General features: G+C 34.9%; 1 protein-coding gene across 1 annotated transcript; it reads right to left on the reverse strand.

Annotated features, from left to right (window-relative positions):
* Positions 1 to 1,319: 1,319 nt before the first annotated feature.
* LOC149157072 (transcription factor MYBS3-like) lies at positions 1,320 to 3,017 on the reverse strand. The gene is made up of 2 exons (XM_089445545.1): positions 2,723 to 3,017; positions 1,320 to 2,077 (listed from the first exon to the last, which is right to left on the reverse strand). The coding sequence occupies exons 1-2, from the start codon at positions 3,000 to 3,002 to the stop codon at positions 1,335 to 1,337; spliced, it is 1,023 nt and encodes a 340-aa protein (XP_089301671.1). The 5' UTR covers positions 3,003 to 3,017; the 3' UTR covers positions 1,320 to 1,334.
* Positions 3,018 to 21,884: the final 18,867 nt, after the last annotated feature.

A 21,884-nucleotide genomic window follows, 5' to 3' on the forward strand; every position in this document is an offset into this window, starting at 1 on the left:
AAAAACAATCATGTGGATGTTGCTACGCTTCTCAACGTACTTCCTTCTTGCTTTAACACTAGCACAGATGGTGGGACCTTCATTTGTGACGTGGCATCTCTGGCCTTCTGTGATGTGGTTGGATTTGGGAAGTGGCATGCAATATCTTTCAGTGAATCCATTCAGGAAGTGGCGTGCAATATGGTTTAGTGGGTTGACCACTAAATTATAATATTTCATTGTTGTTCACACATAAAATAACTAAGTCTCACCATTACTTTTTTTAATTGGTCATTAATAATGTTAAATGTCATTATAATCCAAAAATAACAATTTATTTATACATTTTCAATCAATTATATTTATATATTTGCAATTGACTTTGTCATGTAAAAAGAAAGCGGTGGCATAACATTAAGAACCATTAAAAAAAAATGAGAAATCTCAATTTTTCACTATTTCTTATCAACCCACAATATCATTCATAAATTACATAATACCAAGCAATAACACATACATATACTTCCAACTATGATATTTTGACACAATTCCAGCTATGATATATTACCACAATGCTCTTTCACTATGATGAACAATGCTTTTATAGATGATGGAACATTATCATGAAATGTTCCAACTGCACCGCATACGACCAACAAAATGGCATTTGTTTGTAGTGCAATCAGCACTATGTTAATTTCTTAAAAACTCTATCTGCAAAGCAGAATAAGAACCTAAATTCAAATAGACCATTGGAGGGTAAATGAGAATCAATCCATCGCAATATAAGCCAATATTCAAATATGCATTCTTTAATATCTATCTGGATTAAGTTACACAGTAAAAAAATTCAAAATAAACAAGAAAGCAGGAACACCCTACTGGTACTTCCTGCACCTTCCTAAAAACTAATAGAATCAATTAATATGAGGCATTGATAAAAAAATATATTTAGTCACTTCACAATAAGTACTTGCCCTTCACCCCATAGAGTAACCACTTGAGGTCTTTGCAAAGCACCGTATTCTTTTGAGTCAAATTCATGGATCTTTGTAATTGCAGAATACCACTTTCTTTGATTTCAGCTCTTGTGGTGATTTGTACCCTCAACATGTCACGGCCAAGAACTCAATTACAGATTGTTGCGAACTCAATTACAGATTGTTGCCTCATTTAGCATACTAAAGATCAATGCTAGAGATCGACATGAAGATTTCTGGGAGCAATTGCAATGTCAACCAGGCACACAACCTTTGTGCTGCAGAAGAAACCCATATATACATAATGGAAACCACCATTGTTTCCATTATAAAATCCATACCATCATCTTCTTCACACCTACTTTTCCTTGCAATTCAGACTACACTGATGACATTGCTGCTGGAACTCAAACTACTGCTTTCATTGAGAGATGGTTTTGCCTGAAAAGCTGATTGTCTAGAGGGGGGTCTTCCATGTAATTTGAGTGACAGTTCTGAGGGTTTGATTGCAGAAGCCGCTGCAACACCACCGCTGAGGCTTAACTGGGATAACCCTGTGCATTCGTCCATTTTTATTGGAGCAGTTGGCATTACAGCTGTTGGCTTATAAACATTGGAATTTTGTGATATTGTGGGTCTAAAAGTGTGCCATATGGGGAACCCGTATGGTACATAAGGGGTAACAAAACCTGGGAACACTGTCAGATCAGCATCCCCATATGGTACATAAGGGGTAACAAAACCTAGGAACACTGTCAGATCAGCAGAAGCTGTTTCATCAACCTGAGGAAGAAGAGCTTCTACATCTGCAGAATTTGCGGAATTATCACCTGATTCGGCTTCTTCTTGATCAGAGGCCGACTGTGATGACAATACAGGCAAGGCAGGCGAAGGTAATGGACAACTGATAGGTTCAGCAGTGATATCGAACAGGCTAGAACGTCGTTTCCTTCTGGTTAGATTACTCTGCCTAATAAAATACTTTTGTGCATGACTAGCAACCTGAGTAGGAGTTCTTGTCGGCACAAAGTTTCTTGATATACCTCTCCAATCACCCTTTCCAAGCTTTTGAAGGCCAATGAGAAACATGCGGTGTTCCTCTTCAGTCCATGGAACCCCTGAGATCATGATATAGTATAAACATTGAATTCTTTAGTAATCATTAAGCAAGAAATAAACACAAGCAAATTAAACTTTTTATGGCATCAAGTTAAAAGGGATTAATGATGTCACACAAGAAAAGAGCAACAAAACTGAAGGGCTAAGAGATTGATTGATTTCAAAGAAATCTAGAACAATTCACAGCTCAAACTTTTTAAGCTCGCAAGAGAGAAGATAGTGCATGAATTTTGTTCAACTCAGATTATTTGCTGATAATCAAGAAATTCCAGAACAAAAGGCTTTGTTCAAAATCGAAGGAAATTCACAGCTCAAACTTCTTAAGCTCGCAAGAAAGAAGATAGTGCATGAATTTTGTTCATCTCAGATTATTTGCTGATAATCAAGAAATTCCAGAACAAAAAGCTTTGTTCAAAATCGAAGGAAATTCACAGCTCAAACTTCTTAAGCTCGCAAGAAAGAAGATAGTGCATGAATTTTGTTCAACTCAGATCATTTGCTGATAATCAAGAAATTCCAGAACAAAAAGCTTTGTTCAAAATCGAAGGAACCCAAATGATCATAACAGAGAAGAAACCTGAATTCTTCTCAAGCCCACAAAACTAAAAGTCTCGACAGTTTGGAATCCAATGTAAATCTTGTACCTTTCTTCCTCTCTCCTCGAGAATTGTTATGAACGAGGCCATCGGATACATAACCATCTGCAGAAGCAGCAGCATTAGCAACTGATTCGCAAGGCTCCATAGCTGAAGCTGAGGCCGGGCTGTTATTAGAGGAAGAGGCGTTGTTGGAATAATGCAACAAATTTCCCATACTCACACTCTTGCGTATCGGCCCATCAGTTAGCCGAACTCCAAACAATTTCACACCACGGTTGGGGCATGTTCTGGAATTATGGCCATTGTGCCCACAGTGCGAACACATGTTTACCGGCCTTGGAATTAATTAATCGAAAGCCAAGAGACAGACAAAAAAAACCAGACACAGCCCAATTCGTGAAATTCGGGCCCCTCATGTCTCTCTACTTCGGCTCCAAGCTCGTCTTAGTCATCTCTTCCCCTGATATGGCAAGGGAGTTTATGAAGACTCATGATCTGCTTTTTGCCAGCAGACCTCCATCAATTGCAGGTAATTAATTGTTGTATAATTCTTGGACGTCGGCTCTGCTCCATATGGCCCTTAGAGGCAAATGCCTAAGGTCTGTGTTTTACAAATGCTGAGCTCCAAAAGAGCAATAGAGCAAGCAGCATGAACATCTATATGAGCTATAAATTATAAAAGATAGATCAATTTATTCTTCGCCTCAAATCGTTGTGAACATTAAATAAAAATAAATTTATTCTTCGCCTCAAATCGCTGTGAACATTAAATAAAAATACATTTGATCTGCACACATTCATCTCGCATTCTTCGCTCATAATGCGAAAGTAACTCATTAAATGCCTTAGAATAGCTTCTGCGCATGAGACTGATTCTCGGGTACAATTTATAGGTCAGTGTTTCTGGTTTCTTGTGTAAAACCAAAATGTAAAGTTGGTAGATATGGGTTGGTTTTTTTTAATACGTAAACTAAAAAGTAAAGTTGGTAGATAAAAATATAAAATGCGATTAATTTGAAAAACATTATCAAAATAGTGTTAAAATTTTTTGACAAAGCTGAGATCTTGAAAAAGTGAAGAGAAAACCTAGAAATAATTAATCCCAACAGTGGCTAGAAACAGTGTTGGAAAACACCAGGATAATTAGCCCACAGGCATCGGTAGACAACTCCCATAATAAGACGGAACTGGCTGGGAATCTGTTGAGCTTTTATTATGAATATGATCATATCTTGGCAGTAACTTCTGTCAGGGCAGAACGCGTCAGGTGAGTCTTCTCATATATTAATTATCCTTCGCCATATATTAATGGTTACGTTGTAGAAGTGTAAAGGCTCCTCGACTTAAAAAAGAAAGGCTACCAATTCGCAACCCCTATTTCAGAGAATTTTTGGGCATATCATAAAAGGATATTAAAAAAGATAAGCCTAGGGCGGCTCTGAAGGGCAGGGTCGAAGGGCAGGGTAGTGTGATTTTTTGGATTTTCCGACAATTTTGATGTGCAATCTTAATTTGTCTTATTTAAACTGGTTTTTTGACTGTATATATGGATTTAGCATCCTAAAAACTTCTAAGACGCTTGCATTGTGCAGCAATTACCCATCAAACTTGTAATTTCAGTCAATTTCTGCCTGAAAAATTAGACAAAAAAACTTACCAAAAAAACTTCCAAAAAATAACACACAACTCTTATCTTATCATAAATGTCTTTTAAACAAATTTTATATGATCCATATTTCAAAGAGGCATCTAATATAATTTTATTGCAATTTTTTACTTTATTTTGTGAATACGAATTAGGTTATATTAAGAAAGTTTTCAGAAAATTTAATTAAATAAAATTTTAAATATATAATAAAATTGTAAAATAATAGTATTAATTTTTAAAAATGTATCGTGAATATTGAAATATATAAATATATAAAAATATGATAAATTAATTTTAGAAAAACTAAATTATTAATTTTTTTTTTTTTTTTTTTTAAATATTTAAATTATTATTACTACATAAAATTAATAATCACTTATATATTAAAATATTTTTTTAGAGGAAAATTGGGTAGATTTGAATTTTGGATTTCTTAGATTTTACAGATTTTACATTACTTTGATCACCAATTGAACTGCAGTGAGACTAAAACATACAATTTTAATATTTCTATAAAAGTTAAATAAACTTGAAATATAATGTAATCTCTTTCTAAAGTTTGAAATTAAGGCTCGAAAGAAGTTAAAACCAGCTCAAAACATATGTGCTTGTATTATATTATTGCAAATAATTTATTTATTATAAATAGTTTTATTATTTTTATTGAAAATATTACTCAAAAATAAATATTAAACTACATATAAATCTTATTTAAAATTTTATTTAAATTAAAATAACTTAATACAAATTTAGTAATACTCACCTTATAAGTGTGGATATGAATAAAATTTAATGTATTTAAGTTTTGTCTACATTTTATAGTTGTAGATATGAAGAACTTTTAATGTAAATTTATGTTTTCTTTTCATGTAAGACTAAAATAAGTTTAATAAATTAACATCAAATAAGTTTAATAAATCAACATCTTGACAATGACAAGCATTTGCATCAGTGTGTTATTGGTGGGTTGATTTTTATCATATTTTCATGTTAGGAGAGTAATAGTATTTTTTTTTCAATTACAACTAAAATAATTATAATTAAAATGTATAAAGATATTAAAATTTATATGTACACGATTTAATTTTATAAAGATTATAAAATTTTATATGTTTATTTTGTTACTCATTTTATATATATATATATATTATTTCTATAAGTATATTTTAGGTAAGATTTTAGGGAGATGTGTAATTATTTCCATATTCAACTTTAAAATAAAAATAAATTATTTTTTAAATAAAAAACAATACCATCTATAATTACACACACATACATAAAAAACAATGATCGGTTGACTGGGTGGGTTGTTGATGTTAAGAACATAATAAAATTCAGTATGGTTGGTCTATAATTACACACACACACATATAAAACAATGATTGGTTGACTGGTTGGGTTGTTGATGTTAAGAACATAATAAAATTCAGTATGGTTGGTTAGTTGGTTGTTGGGTTGTTGATGTTAAAAACATTATAAAATTCACTATGGTTGGTTGGTTGGTTGTTGATATTAAAACAATGTGTTTGGTTGGTTTTTGATGCTACAACCCAATACGAAGGAGATGTGGTAAAGATATTTTACTTTCACTCTAAACCATCATAAAATATTTTGATTGCCATATAAAGTATCATAATTTTATATCAACTCTAAAAAAAGAAAATAATTAAAAATTAACATTATATTTAAGTGTGTGGAAGATATATATTTTTTATACTTTTTAAAAATTTCTCAATGTAAAGTTTAAATAAATTATTTGAATAACCATGTTAAGTAATGTATGGTAATTTAATATGAACTTCATATAAATTATTAATTATTTTTATTTTATTTTAATGTTTATCATAATAAAATATTTCAAAACCTAGAAAAAATTAATTAAAGTATAAACATTTATTTTCTTCCTAAAAAGAATAGTAAAAGAAAGATCCTAAATTCCTTTATGTTTAATATACAATTAAATATTAATAATAATAAAAATTCAATGTGGACATAAATAAAATATTTCAATATGTAGATTAAATAATATTAACGTATATTTAAAAAAATTATGTATATATTATATAAAATAATTGGATAAATGAAAATCTTATGGTTAAAACATTTCAAATAATCTAATTATTTTATATTTTGTTTGATATTCAACTATAAAAAATGATGATGAAATTGCAAGTTTAAGCAAAGTTTTTTAAATCAAGTGATCAAGGGCTCAAGAGGATTTTCAAGGAGTTGAATCTATTTATGCATTCAAAAATCTAATTTAAACAATGAAAAATAACACACACATATTTGAATTGGTGGTTAAGATGGATTTATATTGATTAACCATTGATTTATGAAGGGTCCAAAGGGGTGCAAAGTTTTACTCTATAGAATAGGTTTACACCTTAAGAGATTTGATCCCTCTTGGTGCTTACTAGATTTGTGGTTAACATGGATCTATGCTGGTATATATTTTATTACTTTCTATTAAGACTAATAAAAAAGGTGTAATTCATTCAATTTTTAACATAAAATTGATATGTGATATTTTAAAAATATTAATAATAATAAAATAGAAAAAAAATTCTCGTAGTGGTATGTGAAATATGTTGAACAAAAGAACACCACATAAGTTTAGTAATAAAAACAAGACATTTTCACATTAAAAAATACAATATATAAATAAAATATTTCAATGACCATGTTTAAATGTCAATTATATATATATATATATATATATATATATATATAAAATCTGTTTTTAAAACATTTCAAGTAGTGGTACCGTTTTACATTTTGGTCATTTTTAGGGTATATTTTTAAATTGATTTTATTTGAAATCTAACAAAGGTTTGTTGTAATTGCAAGGTTAAGTTGTATAGGCCACACAATCCAAGTGCTCAAGGGAATTTTCAAGGTGTTGAATCTATTTATGCATTTAATTTAAACCATGAAAATTTACACATGGGTTATATATATTCACAAAAAAACCTACTATCTCAAAGTGCAACTTCTGAATTTGAGTAGGCCTAATAGATGTTTTCCATGAAAATATTAATTGTATATGTCAATAAAATTACATTATGTGTAAAAAATAGACTTAAAATATTTTGAAATAAAATTGATATTTTGAGTTTTAAGTCACATCAATTTAAAAAACATATTTCCAAATTTAATTTAAATCTAATCTTGATTTATGTATTTTTATGTAAAAGATATAGTACTCTTTAGAGAGAGAATTTAAATTTTGAAGGTTTAATGCGTTTAGAAACCTGAATAATTAAGCCACTTAAAATATTTATCGAAGAGACTATTATCGTGTATCCCTTAAATAGTAATATATTTCACTATCATCTAAGCTTTTAGGTTTTTGTTTATGCTTGCAGATATTTACTGATGCATATTTCCAATATTTAGAAGCCATCATAGTTATAATGTAGAAAATTTAAATTTTAAGAATTAAAAAAGTTTTCACAACTTCCATTTTTATGTGGATATCAACATAGTACAACATTAGTGGACCAATTGGACATCATCCACAAAGGGAGACATTAATTTTGTGCATCCATAAGATTGCCTCATCGGTAAATAATTATTATTATTTAAAAAATTGTGGTATATTTTGAAATAAAAGTGATATTTTCAAATATTAAAGCATACCAATTTGAAATCATTATTTTCAAATTTAATTTATATTTAATGTTTTGTATTTTTAGTTAAAAGTAAGTTATTTTAGATAATTTGTAATTTTATAGTTGATATAGTAATCTTTTAGATTTACCACTTTGAAGAAAATTAGAAGTGTGATTTTTTTTTTGACTTAATTGATTATTAAATATGTTATCTTTCTATGAAGGATCAAAGGTTGCTCTCACTCTCATTAGTACTCAGTATTAAAAAATGTAAGTAGATAAATAATAAAAAATGCATTGAAACTCTAGAAATTGTTTTAAAGAGAGGCAAAGTAATTTGTTTTAATTTCGTAATAATTTATTACATAGTATAAATAAATTATTTGCCTCATGCCTAGACTAATGTCACTGCATTTAATTATAAAGTTAAAACATTTGTTTTCAAATAAACATTTATATTTACATGGTTGAATGTTCTAATCACATTTATAGTTATTAGTTGATTTCAATTGAAATCTAAATCATATTTTGATATTTGTTTCTTCCATTATTTTCTGATAATGATTAGTAATAAGATATTTTAACGAATCTAGAATCTCACACTTCTTCAATGTTGATAACAAATTTGAAGGGTTATTTGTAAATCTGTTCAAGATAAATTAGTAGAGATGTATGGGTAGTTGTTTGACAGACTTGTAAAAATCAGTTGACACATGGCCAATAATTTTGTCACAATGCCATGACTATTTTAGTAAGTTAAAATTACTAAGATATTTTAGTCAGCCTAGAATCTCACACTTCTTCAATGTTGATAACAAATTTGAAGGGTTATCTGCAAACCGGTTCAAGAGAAATTAGTAGAGATGTTGTATGGGTAGTTTCTTGACGAACTTGTAAAAAGCAATTGACACATTGCCAATAATTTTGTCACAATGCCATGCCTATTTTAGTAAGTTAAAAAAACATTCACAATTATTTATATGGTTACTTGTAAAGTGCTTTTCTGCCTTTTTAATAGAGTTTTCACTTCCATGTTGAGATCCATTTTAATATGGTCTTCATAGATTGGATGCTAACTAAGAGAGTATCCTCAAAGTCAACTCCTGAACTCTAGAAGGTAAAACAATTCTTTACCCTAGGAAATGGGTTCCCTTAATTTAGATTAGAGGATAAGGTTAGGAATTTGTTTCTTGAAACCATAATGTAATTGTTGTTTAAAGGATTACTTATAATTAAGATTGTAAGCTAAGAGAACCATAGAAGTGATTTGTAAACTATCTGTTGGACACCTAATCCTCAACGGGTTAGTGTGGAAGCTGAATGGATAAAAGGAGTCCAAGAGACCTTGGGATGTGAAACCCAACGGTCACAACAATGTACTATAAATGTATATCTCCTGTTAATAAAAAATGTACTTTCATGTTTTATCATTAATATTTCTCTTGCTGCCCATGTGTGTTTAACATGGTATCAGAGCGGGCGATTGCTGGTCCTACTCCAATTTGAGCAATTTGTTTTGTGGTCTCTATATATATGTCAGTTCTGCGTTACCTGACCTCTGTCTGCCATATTGCTTTTACCTGGCTCTATGTTAGCTAGAAGGTGTCTGTCCATGAATGTTTCTTTGTTTGCCATATACCATTTATAAAACCTACGCCCTGCTCTTCTGTTGTGCTATCATTGTAACCTGATTTGAAACGTTTGCGCTGTCATACTGTAAATAGTTGAGCACTGGCCTGACATTGAACGTTTGAGCGCTGTCCCCACCTGAGCGCTGCCCTGCCCTGAGCACTGTCCTCACTCAGCGTTGCCTCTGCTGCAAACTCACTATTGATGATATTCATTGTGGACTGCTTGTCATATCAGCGAAAATTGAAATCGCAATTTGCGCTATGATTGAAATTGATGGCTGATTTACGCTGTTCCATGGACCACAGTACTGATTGAATGATAGCGCCCTACGCATATGCATAGTTCTTTCCAGTCCCGCATTTATTCAATTCCTTTCCAGTGCTGTGATACCACCTCTCGACCGCTCGACCTTACGCCTCTGCTCGATCTTGGACATATGGGAATCTATTTTTCTCCATACTGTCCTGACTGCCAAGCGTTTCATATTAGCGTTGTCCTGTTCCGCACACACAATTGAACGCTGGATGCTGGACGCTGTCACATTTTTTAATTGAACGCTGGTTCTGTCAGGTTGAAACGCTGTGTTCATTGAAATCTAGCCGCACTTAATTGAGCGTTGTGTTCATTGTTACGCCCCCGACTGTCCGTCAATCACACCGTCTATGGGAACCCACCCACAACCATCTCAGAAAGACTCGGTTGGGAGCTGGAAGACTCGGCATCATGCCATGTCGGTTTTCTGCGATGTGACTGTTCACCTGAACCATTCTTCTACCGGGCGTTTGTCTCAGGCCATGAGATGCGATGTTTATATATGAGTTTTGCGTAACTGGGTTTCTCGATTTTGGTATTTGATGTGCGGGCTTACTTGGAAATATTTTCAGAGGTAAAAGCTGACGACTTGTTAAGCGTGATGAGCCCAGGTCTCTTCCCATGTTCGTGGTGCCAGGTGGAGATCCCATAAGTTTTGAACGCTGCTTCGATTAAGGTATATGAACGCTGTTCCATATACGCAGTCCAAAACCTGTTAACATATATACAGTCCAGAAGCTGAGCTGAAAAGTCCAGAAGTTGTTCCTGGTACTCGCTCAAAGAATGTCGGTTTATCTAGATTGACAGTCATTGTGTGAATATGGCAAGCTGGCTAAACAAATCAGAAGGAAGTGCGGTTCTCTTTTAAGCTCATTATGACTGTATAATATATGCTATTGTGCCTGAATATAAGTAACATCTTTTAATGGATCTGGTTATATTTGGATCCAAAACTCTTGTCCCAGAAAGATGCCTTTATGGGTTTTATGCATGAAAATTAGCATTGTATTCGAATTCAATCTTACAAAGAGAGATAATATGAAATGTTAAGCTACATGAGTGATTCTATCAGTGGGGTATAGATCCAATCAGTTTGATAATAGATCTTGTCCATAGTAGGTTTGATCAAGTGGGTGCATCGTGACATGGTGCATGCAAATTGCTTTCATTGAGACATAGAGGAAAAGGCATTATGGAAAAGAGGCAAATAAGAGTGAATGTAGCCGAGACAAAGCCTGTCAGCTTTTGATTGTTGAAGCATGGGCCTTTTGCTACACTTCTTTACTTGAAGCTTGCTTTCAGCTTAGCTTTTCCTTTAATCACTAGTTCTTATACTACAGTTTTAGTCGGCAATGATATTTGCTATCCTCTCGACAGAACAAGAGGCTGTTTATGACGTTCAATAGATGAATAATTTTTTGTATGATTGTTGTTGTGTACTTACATAGATGGAAGTTTATTAGCATTGTATTTTGTCTTGCTCAACTTCAAACGGAGCAAACCTGCTCTTCTTTCTAAAGTTATTTACAATAACAGCCATTTTTAGATTGCTGGAAGTTAGTCTTTTGGTGGCCTATGGTAGTCTTTGCTCTCTGTATAAGTCCACATCATATACCACCATTAACACTGTCTCATGTGACTTTAAGTAACGCTGCCTCCATATCACGTTGTGAGTTTCCACCTAACAGTGTCACGGTAAAGGGTCCTCACATTATGGTGTGTTTTTAATTATGATTGCTTCCATACGCCATTAACGAGGAGAAACAAAAAGGATTTATTATTTGGATTTGGCAGCTTGAGCTTGGAAACAAGAGCTTCCTTAATTCAAGCTATTCGGTTGATGAAATTTTCTGACGGAGGCTACACAAAATTTTGGAGCTCTACAAGTCGGATCTCTAGTTTGGTACAAAAGTAGGAGGCGTGGTTATATATATTTGAGTTATACCAACCTCTCAAATACTTATGTTTAAAAGCAGTCAATTGTTTAGAAGATTCTGTGCTGGTTGGTCTATTGATATTTTGGGTCAATTTCTACCATACCAGAATGAGTTTGTCACAATTTGGATGTCATTTAGAGGCTGTTTGTGTGGCTGTATATTCTTCTCATTAGCTGATACTGAAGTATTGATATACGTTGAAGAGTGAACGAGTATTTGAATGATCCAATCAAGTTTGCAGTTGTTGCTGCTCCAGTGTAGCATTGTATTTAAAACTCATTATAGTACATTGATTCCTTGATTCCACTACTGCATAAAGAGTTTGGTGGGCTGATTGTAATCCTTTATGTTGCACACTGATCATTTGCTGACATTTATAAAGGATATTGCAGTGACATTGAATTGTGAATGATTGTTGCTTCTTCTTCACTGGTTGATAGTTGTGATCCGTTTCTTTAATAAGATGATGAAGAAAATGACCAGACTTGATAATGCATTAGAGTTGTTAAATACTCTGATACATTCCACTGTTGATGAGATGGTTAAGATCAACAAAACCTCTTTATTCAATATTAAAATATGTCTACAAAATGCACAGGAGAATATTGAGTTTTTGCAGCTTGAGACAAAGCTACAACAAGAAGAATTAAAATAGAGGAGTCATCATTCTGAACCTGTTTCTGTTCAGAACAATGAAACAGACTCCCATAAACAGCAAGACAATATTGTTGAAGTTCATTCAGATCCAGTGCCCAATAAAGCAGCCATTGTACATGCAGATGCATAAACTCAGTCTGCACTTCCCAAGCCCATCATCAGACCTTGGGAACAGCTTGTCCACAAAAAGCACAGAACTGGTCTTGGATTTGACAAGGACTTGTCCTTTCATATTCCAGACTACTCAAAGCCCATTCAGTTTCAGAGTGCTGGATTCATTCATGACAGTTCACCTGCTCCTCATGACAGTTCAGCTTCAGCTGTTCCAGACTCTGCCCCTCTTCCACAGCAACAACAACAACAACAAAAACAACATATCGTGAAATTCCAACACTGTGACCGAGTTGGCCATATGAAAGATCACTGTTTTGATCTTCATCCATGTAAGCACTGTCATAAAACCAGTCATTCTTCAAACAGATGCTTCAAAAACAAACGTCCTGCAAGAACAAAGATTCATCTTGGATGGATCGCTTCTTGGCAATGGGCATCAACAGCCAAGAAGATATTCAAAACACATGTCAGAACTTGTTCCAGAGTATTGAATAGTCTTGCAATTGAGTTTTCTTCGTCTTCTCACCTTGTATCTGACAGGGGGGGAAATGATGGTCATCTACAAGCTTCAAAGCTACATCAAGCGAGCCTGAGCCACAACCTGCCACACCAGTTTTAGAGTTGTAGCCAGAAACAAAGATGCCCATGAACATGCCTTCAGTTGGCAATCTGGGACACTTCCTCTAGCAGAAGACTTCAGCTTCTTGCCAGATTTGGAAGAATTCCAGGAACACAATTGAGAAAAATTCCTCTAGCAGAAGACACCAGCTTCTTGCCAAATTTGGAAGAGTTCCAGGAATTGCATTAAGCATTCCAGAGTTGTTGGTTACCCTTAAACCATCACAGGTTGAGACTTCCCTTTTCAGGTTGAAGTTCTCCCTTTTATGCGGGGTGAGACCTCCCTTTCATGGTTGAAGGTTTCCCTCTTCAAAACAATAGGAGCACTTCCTCTAGCAGAAAACTTCAATTTCTTGTCAGTTTTGGAAGAGTTCCGGGAACTGCACTAAGCGTTCCAGTGTTGGTGGTCATCCTTAAACCACCGCCCTTTATACCAACATTTCATAGAGCACATTCAGCCTAGTGCTGCCATGCATTTTTGCACATTTTGTATTACAGCTCTCTTCTTGGACTCATATATAACCCTTAGGATTAAGGGGGGGGGATGTTGGACACCTAATCCTCAATGGGTTAGTGTGGAAGCTGAATGGACAAAAGGAGTCCAAGAGACCTTGGGATGTGAAACCCAACGATCACAACAATGTACTATAAATGTATATCTCCTGTTAATAAAAAATGTACTTTCATGTTTTATCATTAATATTTCTCTTGCTGCCCATGTGTGTTTAACACTATCGCGGGTATTCCACTGGACAATTCTTTACAACATATCTAATAAAATTATGCTTAACATCTGAAATCTATACTATGGGGGTTTATTTTTCCTTACATTTCTGGATATGTGAATTACTATTTATTGCATATGCATGCAAATTATAATTATGTAGAAAAAAGAGAACAGTGAAATAAAATTCAAACCGTAAATTAACACAATATATAACCCGAGAAACGCTTTAGGGAGAAAACCCAGCTGGAAGATAAGGTCGCTCTGCTCTTTTTCTCTGAATTAAGAATTGATGCAAGTATAAAGAATTGAGGTTTGTGGCCCATGGCCTACTACAGTTCACTAATGATCTATGTTTGTTCTATCCATATCCACTCTCTGACTACTCTGCTCATCTATGTAACAAAATGCATTCGAATAGAATGGAACCCCTTTTTTTCCTAGTGGCCTAGTTATAACACAACTCAATAGCCTACTAGTGGTTATGTTTGAATCCTTCAACTCTTCATTTGTTGGCAACATTGTGTTGGCATTGATCTCAACTAGATAAGTTAGCCAGGTAGGGAATTGTTGTCAAAAAACTAGTGGACTTGTATTGGTTATTAGAAGACTGGAAAAGGTTTAGTGGATGTGGGCAAGTGCTTGGCAAGGTGGTTGAAGAAGGCTTGCAATAGGGGTTGCAGATCTAGGTTGAAAATCCTTGAGTTTTTTATGGTTAGGTCGACTTTCACGATCTTGATACTGTCACATAGCAACATTTCCTTACTACCATTCTCATGTTGTTGTATGCCCATGATATTTGTTATAGGTTGACTATTTCCTACCCTCAACGCTCTCTTGTAGGTGCCGAAAGGAAATACCAAGGGTCATACCACTGCAATTTCCCAAGGAATTGGTGTGATTGGGGTGTCTTGTGCCTTCAACGTATTAATTGACTTGGTCATAGTTAACTCATTGGTTTGGTCTTAAAGGTTAAAATTAGAGGAAATTTCAGCCTAAAAGTGTCCAGGAAGTTTTGATGTGCATAATATGTAAACCAATTAAAATCCTTTAAATTTAAAAAGAGGTACATGTAAATTTTGGAGGGGAAATAAAATTGAAATTACTTTTTTAATTGTATTTTTGGGTTATCCCCTTATAAGTTTACTCAAATTTCAAGTGTAGACACTCATTGGATGCGAGATTAAATTCCACATCCAACCAGTGTCTACACTTGAATTTTGAGTAAAACTATAAGGAGATAAGCCAAAAATACAATAAAAAATAGTTTTTTTCTTTTCCCTCCAAAATTCATAACTCTTATTTTATTATTTTTCCTTAGGAGGCCACTTTTAGGCTGAAATTTCCTCTAATGTGTGTGAACGCATTGGTGATGTGATTGTCCATTAGTAGATTGATTCGGTTTTGAAGAGTTTTTATATGGTCTAAAAAAAGGCGTGAACATATTGATTGTTTAGTTAGTGATAATGGTGGCTTGATTGATTCTAATTAGTGCACTGAACAAGTTAAATATGCCTCATATGGAATGATTAAGAGGGTAGATAGCGTGAGATGTGGATAGTGCATTTGGAAATCAGATATATTGTATGGAGTATGATCTGTTGGTGGTTGTTGTGTACATGGGAGGTCAGACAGAGCAATCTGAGCCAAATAACATATTGGTGCGATGCAAGAAACAAGAGTGCGTAAGACCCCTGTAAAATGAAGAAGAGTGCTAAGACTAGGAGCATAACGTTATGTGTGATAGTGAAATATTGTAGTGTGCATGGCATAGATGGAGAGCATTGAGTTTGGTGCGTTGGTGGTCTATGAGATAGAGTTCGAAAAGTACTAGTGTTCATTGAATGAGAAAGGGGTTGTGGCAGATTATGGACAAAGCTACCAGGATGGAGAAATATTTTTATGCAATGTAATATTGTTTTCGTTGCAGGGGTTTCATTGATGAGTGCATTGTTGTAGCTTCTATATATTGTCATAATTAGTTTTACTAATGTATGTTGCTATAGTTGTTGTGGTGTAGCTTTTATATGGAGGGTGACATAGTTTTAATATAGCTGAAGTTGTTATATGTATTGCCTTATATTAACCATAAACCTCATGTATTGACGATACCTAGAATATGTTTGATGGAGTTTGTATGTTAGTGTATGCTTGTTGCGGTGATGAAAGAATTGTATGTAGTAATTGTATGAGTGAATTATGACTAGGTTTTTGTACTATAGAGAGACAGTTGTGTTCCAGATGATTTGAGATGATTGATATTGTATTTTTGATGAGCATAGAGTCTTTGTGCGTCTATTATGAAAATTGTGAAATGAGACTCACGGTTGTTTTGTGCAGAGGATCGTGGGCCCTAGTTTGAAATTGATGAAATGTGGTCCATAAGAGCTTGAAGGTTGGGGCCTTTAGTGGGTGACTGGTGGCTTGCTGATTCAAGGAGTGGTGGTTTTCTTTGGGTTGTGGCTTGAAAACTATGGTGGTGGTGGCTTGTGTAACACACTCCTCCCACATCTACCCAAGTAATGGCCAACCGAAGTAAACATGTGACGAGAGGCTACTATAATTAGATTCAACCTCCTATTTGACCTTAAGGAAGTGGAATCAATGGAAACATAAGATACAGACCTTCTAGATCAGCTACATGACTCCCAGGAGCCATCCCAACCACTTAGGTAGCTAGCCCCTTGTTGGCTGCTCTAATTGTTTATTATTTAAACAGTCTAGTACCACATTAAATTGTCAAACCGGGAAAGTCCTTTTATCTCAAAGGTGACCTCGTACTGTATGCACTCAATTCTAAAAGCATTAAAGGTTGTAGTATAAACAATCTATTCTCTGTCAAACCCTTACTCTGTGTTACAACAGTTATAATCTATTGCAGGAATTGAATGAAACGGATGACTAATTAAAGGTAACAAATTTGCAGCAAGAAATGATGGCTATCTTGTAACAGAGGATCAGGACCCTATCCTCAGAGTAGGAACATTCAGCACCTGCCCCTGTTATCCAGTTTGTCAATACACTATGTAAATCCTAATCACCAGTGAGACACTCTTCTACAACATCAATTGATTAAGAAAACAGAATAGCAGCAAAGGTAAAATATCAGAAGCAATGCTCATGAACTAGAGATACACAGAAATCACACACACACACTTAACAGAAAAGGAATGGGTGAATCTTGTGATGAAGGTGGGCCCTGTCCTTCTCACAAGATTCCCCAGGACACAGATGCTAAGTTAAAATACTCAGAACAGTGCTTTATTCATCTGCCAATATGCCAAATTACAATAGAGATTCAATCTTGTTCCTTCACTACAATTTCCTCTGTTACAACCTGTTCTCCCCGTTCTAATGTAGATGTCTCCCCTTTATAGGGGAGACATCTATTACAATAGATTGTCATTTTTCATTTCAGTTTGACCCTTTTGTACAAAAATAGTAAATCAATTCTTGTTACAGCATGCTGTTACAACAGTGTGTAACTGTGTATTCCTTCATTGATCGGATCCCTTTTCTGTCTCAACCGTATTCTTGAAATTCACGTGCTGTCCTTTGCTGTTTCACCATTGTTGCAGATTTGGTAAATCTCAACTGTTTCCTCGAAGTTCTCATGCTGTTTCTGCTGTTTCAACAACTGGTTTTGCCAACTTTAGACAGTTGATGTTTCTGCTGTTTCGGCAACTACAAAATATAATTCTGCAGACTTTGAACAGTTTCAACAATTACTCAACAACTTAGTCAACTTCAAAGATTAATTATAAAGATAACATGATTATGTGTTGAATAATTAAACATATAGCGATGAGGAGAGTTACTTCATACCTTTGGACTAATTAGGACAAAATGCTAGCAAAGGCTTTCAACTATGGGTTGAAGAGGGTAATATAATGGCAAAATATATGGTCAAAAATAGACAATATAGGAACCTAACATCCCCCCAACTGAAAATGTTGCATGTCCTCATGCAACGTCTACTCTGAGTCGGAATCAGAATACTGGGCTGAACAGTGTAAATTGCTTATGCAGTAAGTGTAGAAGGTGTTGTCAACCATGTCTCTGAACCCTTGGACATTCTGAAGTCTCTTCCATGCTGCCAACTCTTCCTTTTTAGTCAATGTAAATTGAGCCTTGTACTGTTCTCTAGGAAGCCATAAGAGAGGGAAATGAAAATGGTAAGCGATCCACCGTTCAGCACATTGTCTCATGCATTTTACATAATCAGGTATCTGTGAGATTGCCGCTTGAAGATTGAGGGGATTGTAGGGATGATATTCCCGTCTTTCTTTGGGACAGTGTTCCCAGAATAATTCATTTGCTTTTATGGCCAGAGGTCCTTTAGTTTTGACATAATGTTGGCAGTCTTCCAAGACTGCTGCTTGCAGATTCCTAATATGATCGGTCATCCCTAGTTCTCGTAGATTTCGTTGATGTTCCATAAGGAAGATGGCTGCATTCTGCGGTTCTAGACGAATCCAGAGAAGACAATTCTCCTCATTGTGTTTTGCAGACATAAAAGCATTCTGCCAAGTAAGCTGGTTGGCCAAAAAGGAAATAAAAGCTCTTATTTGAATATCACCACAAATAGGAAGTAAATTAATCTTTCTATCTTCAGGCATAGCCTCATTGTGAAGATAGAGTTCACAGAGCAAGTTCTGGTCGTTATTTGGTGCTTCTGTGAAAGTCTCAATAAATTGCTCTGGTGTAGCAACCTGGTGGGGTCTTCCATCTTTGATTGCCTTTATTTGTAAGAACGCTAAGCGTTCTCTCAAGAATACTGCATAATTAAAAGAAGGTTTCCTTGTAGCAAGTACCCTCTGGACCAAGTCAAAGATATAGGACAGCCTAGCTTTTAATTTCCTATTCTCTTTGTGTTGAGCTCGAGACTGTTCGAGGGCTTCCCAATTTTTGTATGCATAGCTGAACCAGGTTGAATTTTGTTGTTGAAATGCCCTCCACAAGGGCCATCGTGACAAGCTTTCAATACATCATAAATTTCATCTTCACCGATGCATCTCCGAATTTCCTGATCAAGTCCTGTGTGAAAAAGACACCTGCTTATCCAGCTGTACCTAGCACTTTTCTGAATGATTTTTCTTTTTTCTCTGTGCGATAGGTGTGATGGTAGTTTCCCTACAACTAAGTAGTTGGCAATGTCTGCATACCAAGGTGAGTGAGTAGATACTTCAAATAAATACTCGTCAGGAAAAGAATCATCTACTGGAATATTCTCATCAGTTTTTAACCGAGAAAGGAAATCAGCAACTACATTCTCTTTACCTGGTCGATCTATAATTGTGATATCAAATTCTTGTAATAATAATAACCATCTGGTAACTCGAGCATTTGTAACTGATTTGTTCATTAAATATTTAATGGCCGAGTGATCAGTATGCACAAAACTAGTGTAACCAGTAATATAATGCTGAAACTTATTAATAGCATAAATAACTGCTAAGAATTCTTTCTCGGTGACTGTATAATTAAGTTCAGCAGGGGTCATATTTTTACTAATAAAATAGATAGCATAGGGAAGATTGTTTTCTTCTTGACCCAAGACAGCTCCAATTGCAGTATCTGAAGCATCAGAGGATATATGAAAGGGGAGTGCCCAGTCAGGTCCTCTTAAAATGGGAGCTATAGACAATTGATGTTTAAGTTCATTAAATGCTTTTTGACAACCATCAGTCCACTTAAATTCAACATTTTTCATAAGTAACACAAACAAAGGAGAAGCTATTTTAGAAAAATCCTTGATAAATCTTCTATAATATCCAGCATGTCCTAAAAAACTTCTTACATCAGTTTGTGTTTTGGGGATAGGGAGAGTCTGAATTACCTGTACTTTAGCTGGATCAACTTGAATTCCTAGGAATGAGATGAAGTGTCCCAATACAATACCTTGATTCATCATCATATGGCATTTTTCAGTACTTAGGGCAAGATGTGCTTCTATACATCGCTTAAGTACTTTTTCAAGGTTTTGTAATGCATCTTCAAAAGTCACGCCATAAGGAGTAAAGTCGTCCATAAATATTTCTAAGGAATCATTAAGCATATCAGAAAAAATCCCTATCACTGCTCTTTGAAATGTTGCTGGGGCATTACATAGCCCAAATGGAAGAACTCTATAGGCAAAGGTCCCCCATGGGCTAGTGAAAGTGGTCTTGTCCTGATCTTGGGGTGCAATCTTGATCTGATTATATCCGCTAAATCCATCCAAAAACGAAAAGAATTTCTTACCTGCCAAATTATCAAGTACCTGATCAATGAATGGTAAAGGGAAATGGTCTTTCTGGGTGGCTTTATTTAGAGCTCTGTAATCCACACATACTCTCCATTTCCCATTTTTCTTGGGTACAATTACTAGTGGAGAAACCCATTCACTATCAGATATAGGATATATAAATCCTGCATTCAACAGTTTTTGAAGTTCTTCCTTCACAATTTCCCTTAAATTGGGATTCATTCGTCATTGGGGTTGACAGACTGGGCAGGATCCTTCTTTAATATAAATGCGATGAGTGCATAGTTCAGGAGAGATCCCCTTCATATCTGTGTAATCCCATGCGAATGCTTCTTTATTTTCACGGAGTAGCTTCATTAACTGCTGTTTTTCATCATCTGTTAGGTTAGGATTTATATTTAATGTTTTGCCAGGCTCAATTTCTACTGTTATACTTTTGGAGGAGCTGCCAGCTGATGTCTGAGATAGATTTTCAGTTCTAAGGTTCTGCTGAGATTCAGATTCCAAGATTGCAGTCAAGTGATCATGTATTTTAGGGCTAACCGAAGAAGGTTCAGAAATAAAATTGTTGATTAATTCATCTTCGGTTGTATCTTTAAAAGTTAAAGCTTGTCCGACAGTCAAGATGGGTTGGGTTTCCTCATCCTCATAATCTAACCATACAGAATTATCATTATTAATCATGGGTGTAGCATGAGGATAAAGAGTAAGCTGCTTAGTTTCCTGCCCATTAGAGATTGTCATTGATCCTGACCTACAGCTGATGAAGGCATCTGCTGTAGCCAGCCAAGGTCTTCCTAAAATCAGCGGATGACCCCCCAACTTTGTTTTAGTTTGTAACACAACAAAATCGGCTGGGTAATTCCAAGATTCTACTGAAATTATCAGGTCTTCAATGACTCCTTCAGGTTTGATTGTGGAGCGGTCAGCCAGCTCTAGAATGGTTGGGGTTTCCCTAATTAAATTTTTTAACTGCAGTAACTGTGCTGTTTCAAGTGTCATGATGTTTATTGCAGCACCCAGATCTACTAGAACTCTAGAAACAAAGGTTTTACCAACCTGAACTGTGACTGTAGGGTGACCAGGGTCACCATATTTCACAGGGGGGTTTTTTTCTGTCATTAAAGCAGTTAGTTCTCCCATCACATGAACTGTGAGGGGATCTTTAGCTTTTCTTCCAGGTTTCTTAATGCAAATATCCCTAACAGTTCTAGCATAGATTGGTACATCTCTCAGTGCTTGTAAAAGTGGAATTTTGACATATAAATTCTGCAGTTCTCCTAAAAGGTTAAAAGCAGGTGGCTCAAGTGTTTTGGTAAGAGCCAGACGCTCAGGGAATGGCGGCTCTGCTATTTCAGCAGTCTTATTAGAGGATGATTCAACTGTTTCAACATTATTGTTAGATGACTTTTCTTTTCTAGTTTCTTCTTTATCAGAGTCAGTAATGTCATCAATAATGGGTTCAACTATTCTCCCAGAGCATAAATGAATATCATTGCATTGCATAGGGGAAACAGGTTGGTTTTGAATATCAATTACCTGCAGAGCTTTATTGTTATTTGGGTTGGGGTTAGGTTGTACAGGCAGCTGGGGTCTGATTGTTTGGTTATTTGGTGGAGCGTTAGATGGTAAGGAAAGAGATTGTTGATGTTGGGGAAATGGAATCTGTTGGGCTGTCTAGTTTGGATTCCATTGATTAAAATA

The sequence above is a fragment of the Pinus tabuliformis genome, chromosome 9 (genome assembly GCF_031772625.1).
Source record: "Pinus tabuliformis cultivar Carrire ecotype Pingquan chromosome 9, CPIR1, whole genome shotgun sequence".
In the NCBI taxonomy this organism is placed as follows: domain Eukaryota; kingdom Viridiplantae; phylum Streptophyta; class Pinopsida; order Pinales; family Pinaceae; genus Pinus; species Pinus tabuliformis.

Bases quoted from the DNA above. Each gene is read 5' to 3' on its own strand.
- LOC149157072 (XM_089445545.1), bottom strand. From the start codon at position 3,002: ATGTGTTCGCACTGTGGGCACAATGGCCATAATTCCAGAACATGCCCC. The intron at 2,078-2,722 runs GTACAAGATTTA...TCATGATCTCAG, and splicing joins TCGAGGAGAGAGGAAGAAAG to GGGTTCCATGGACTGAAGAG.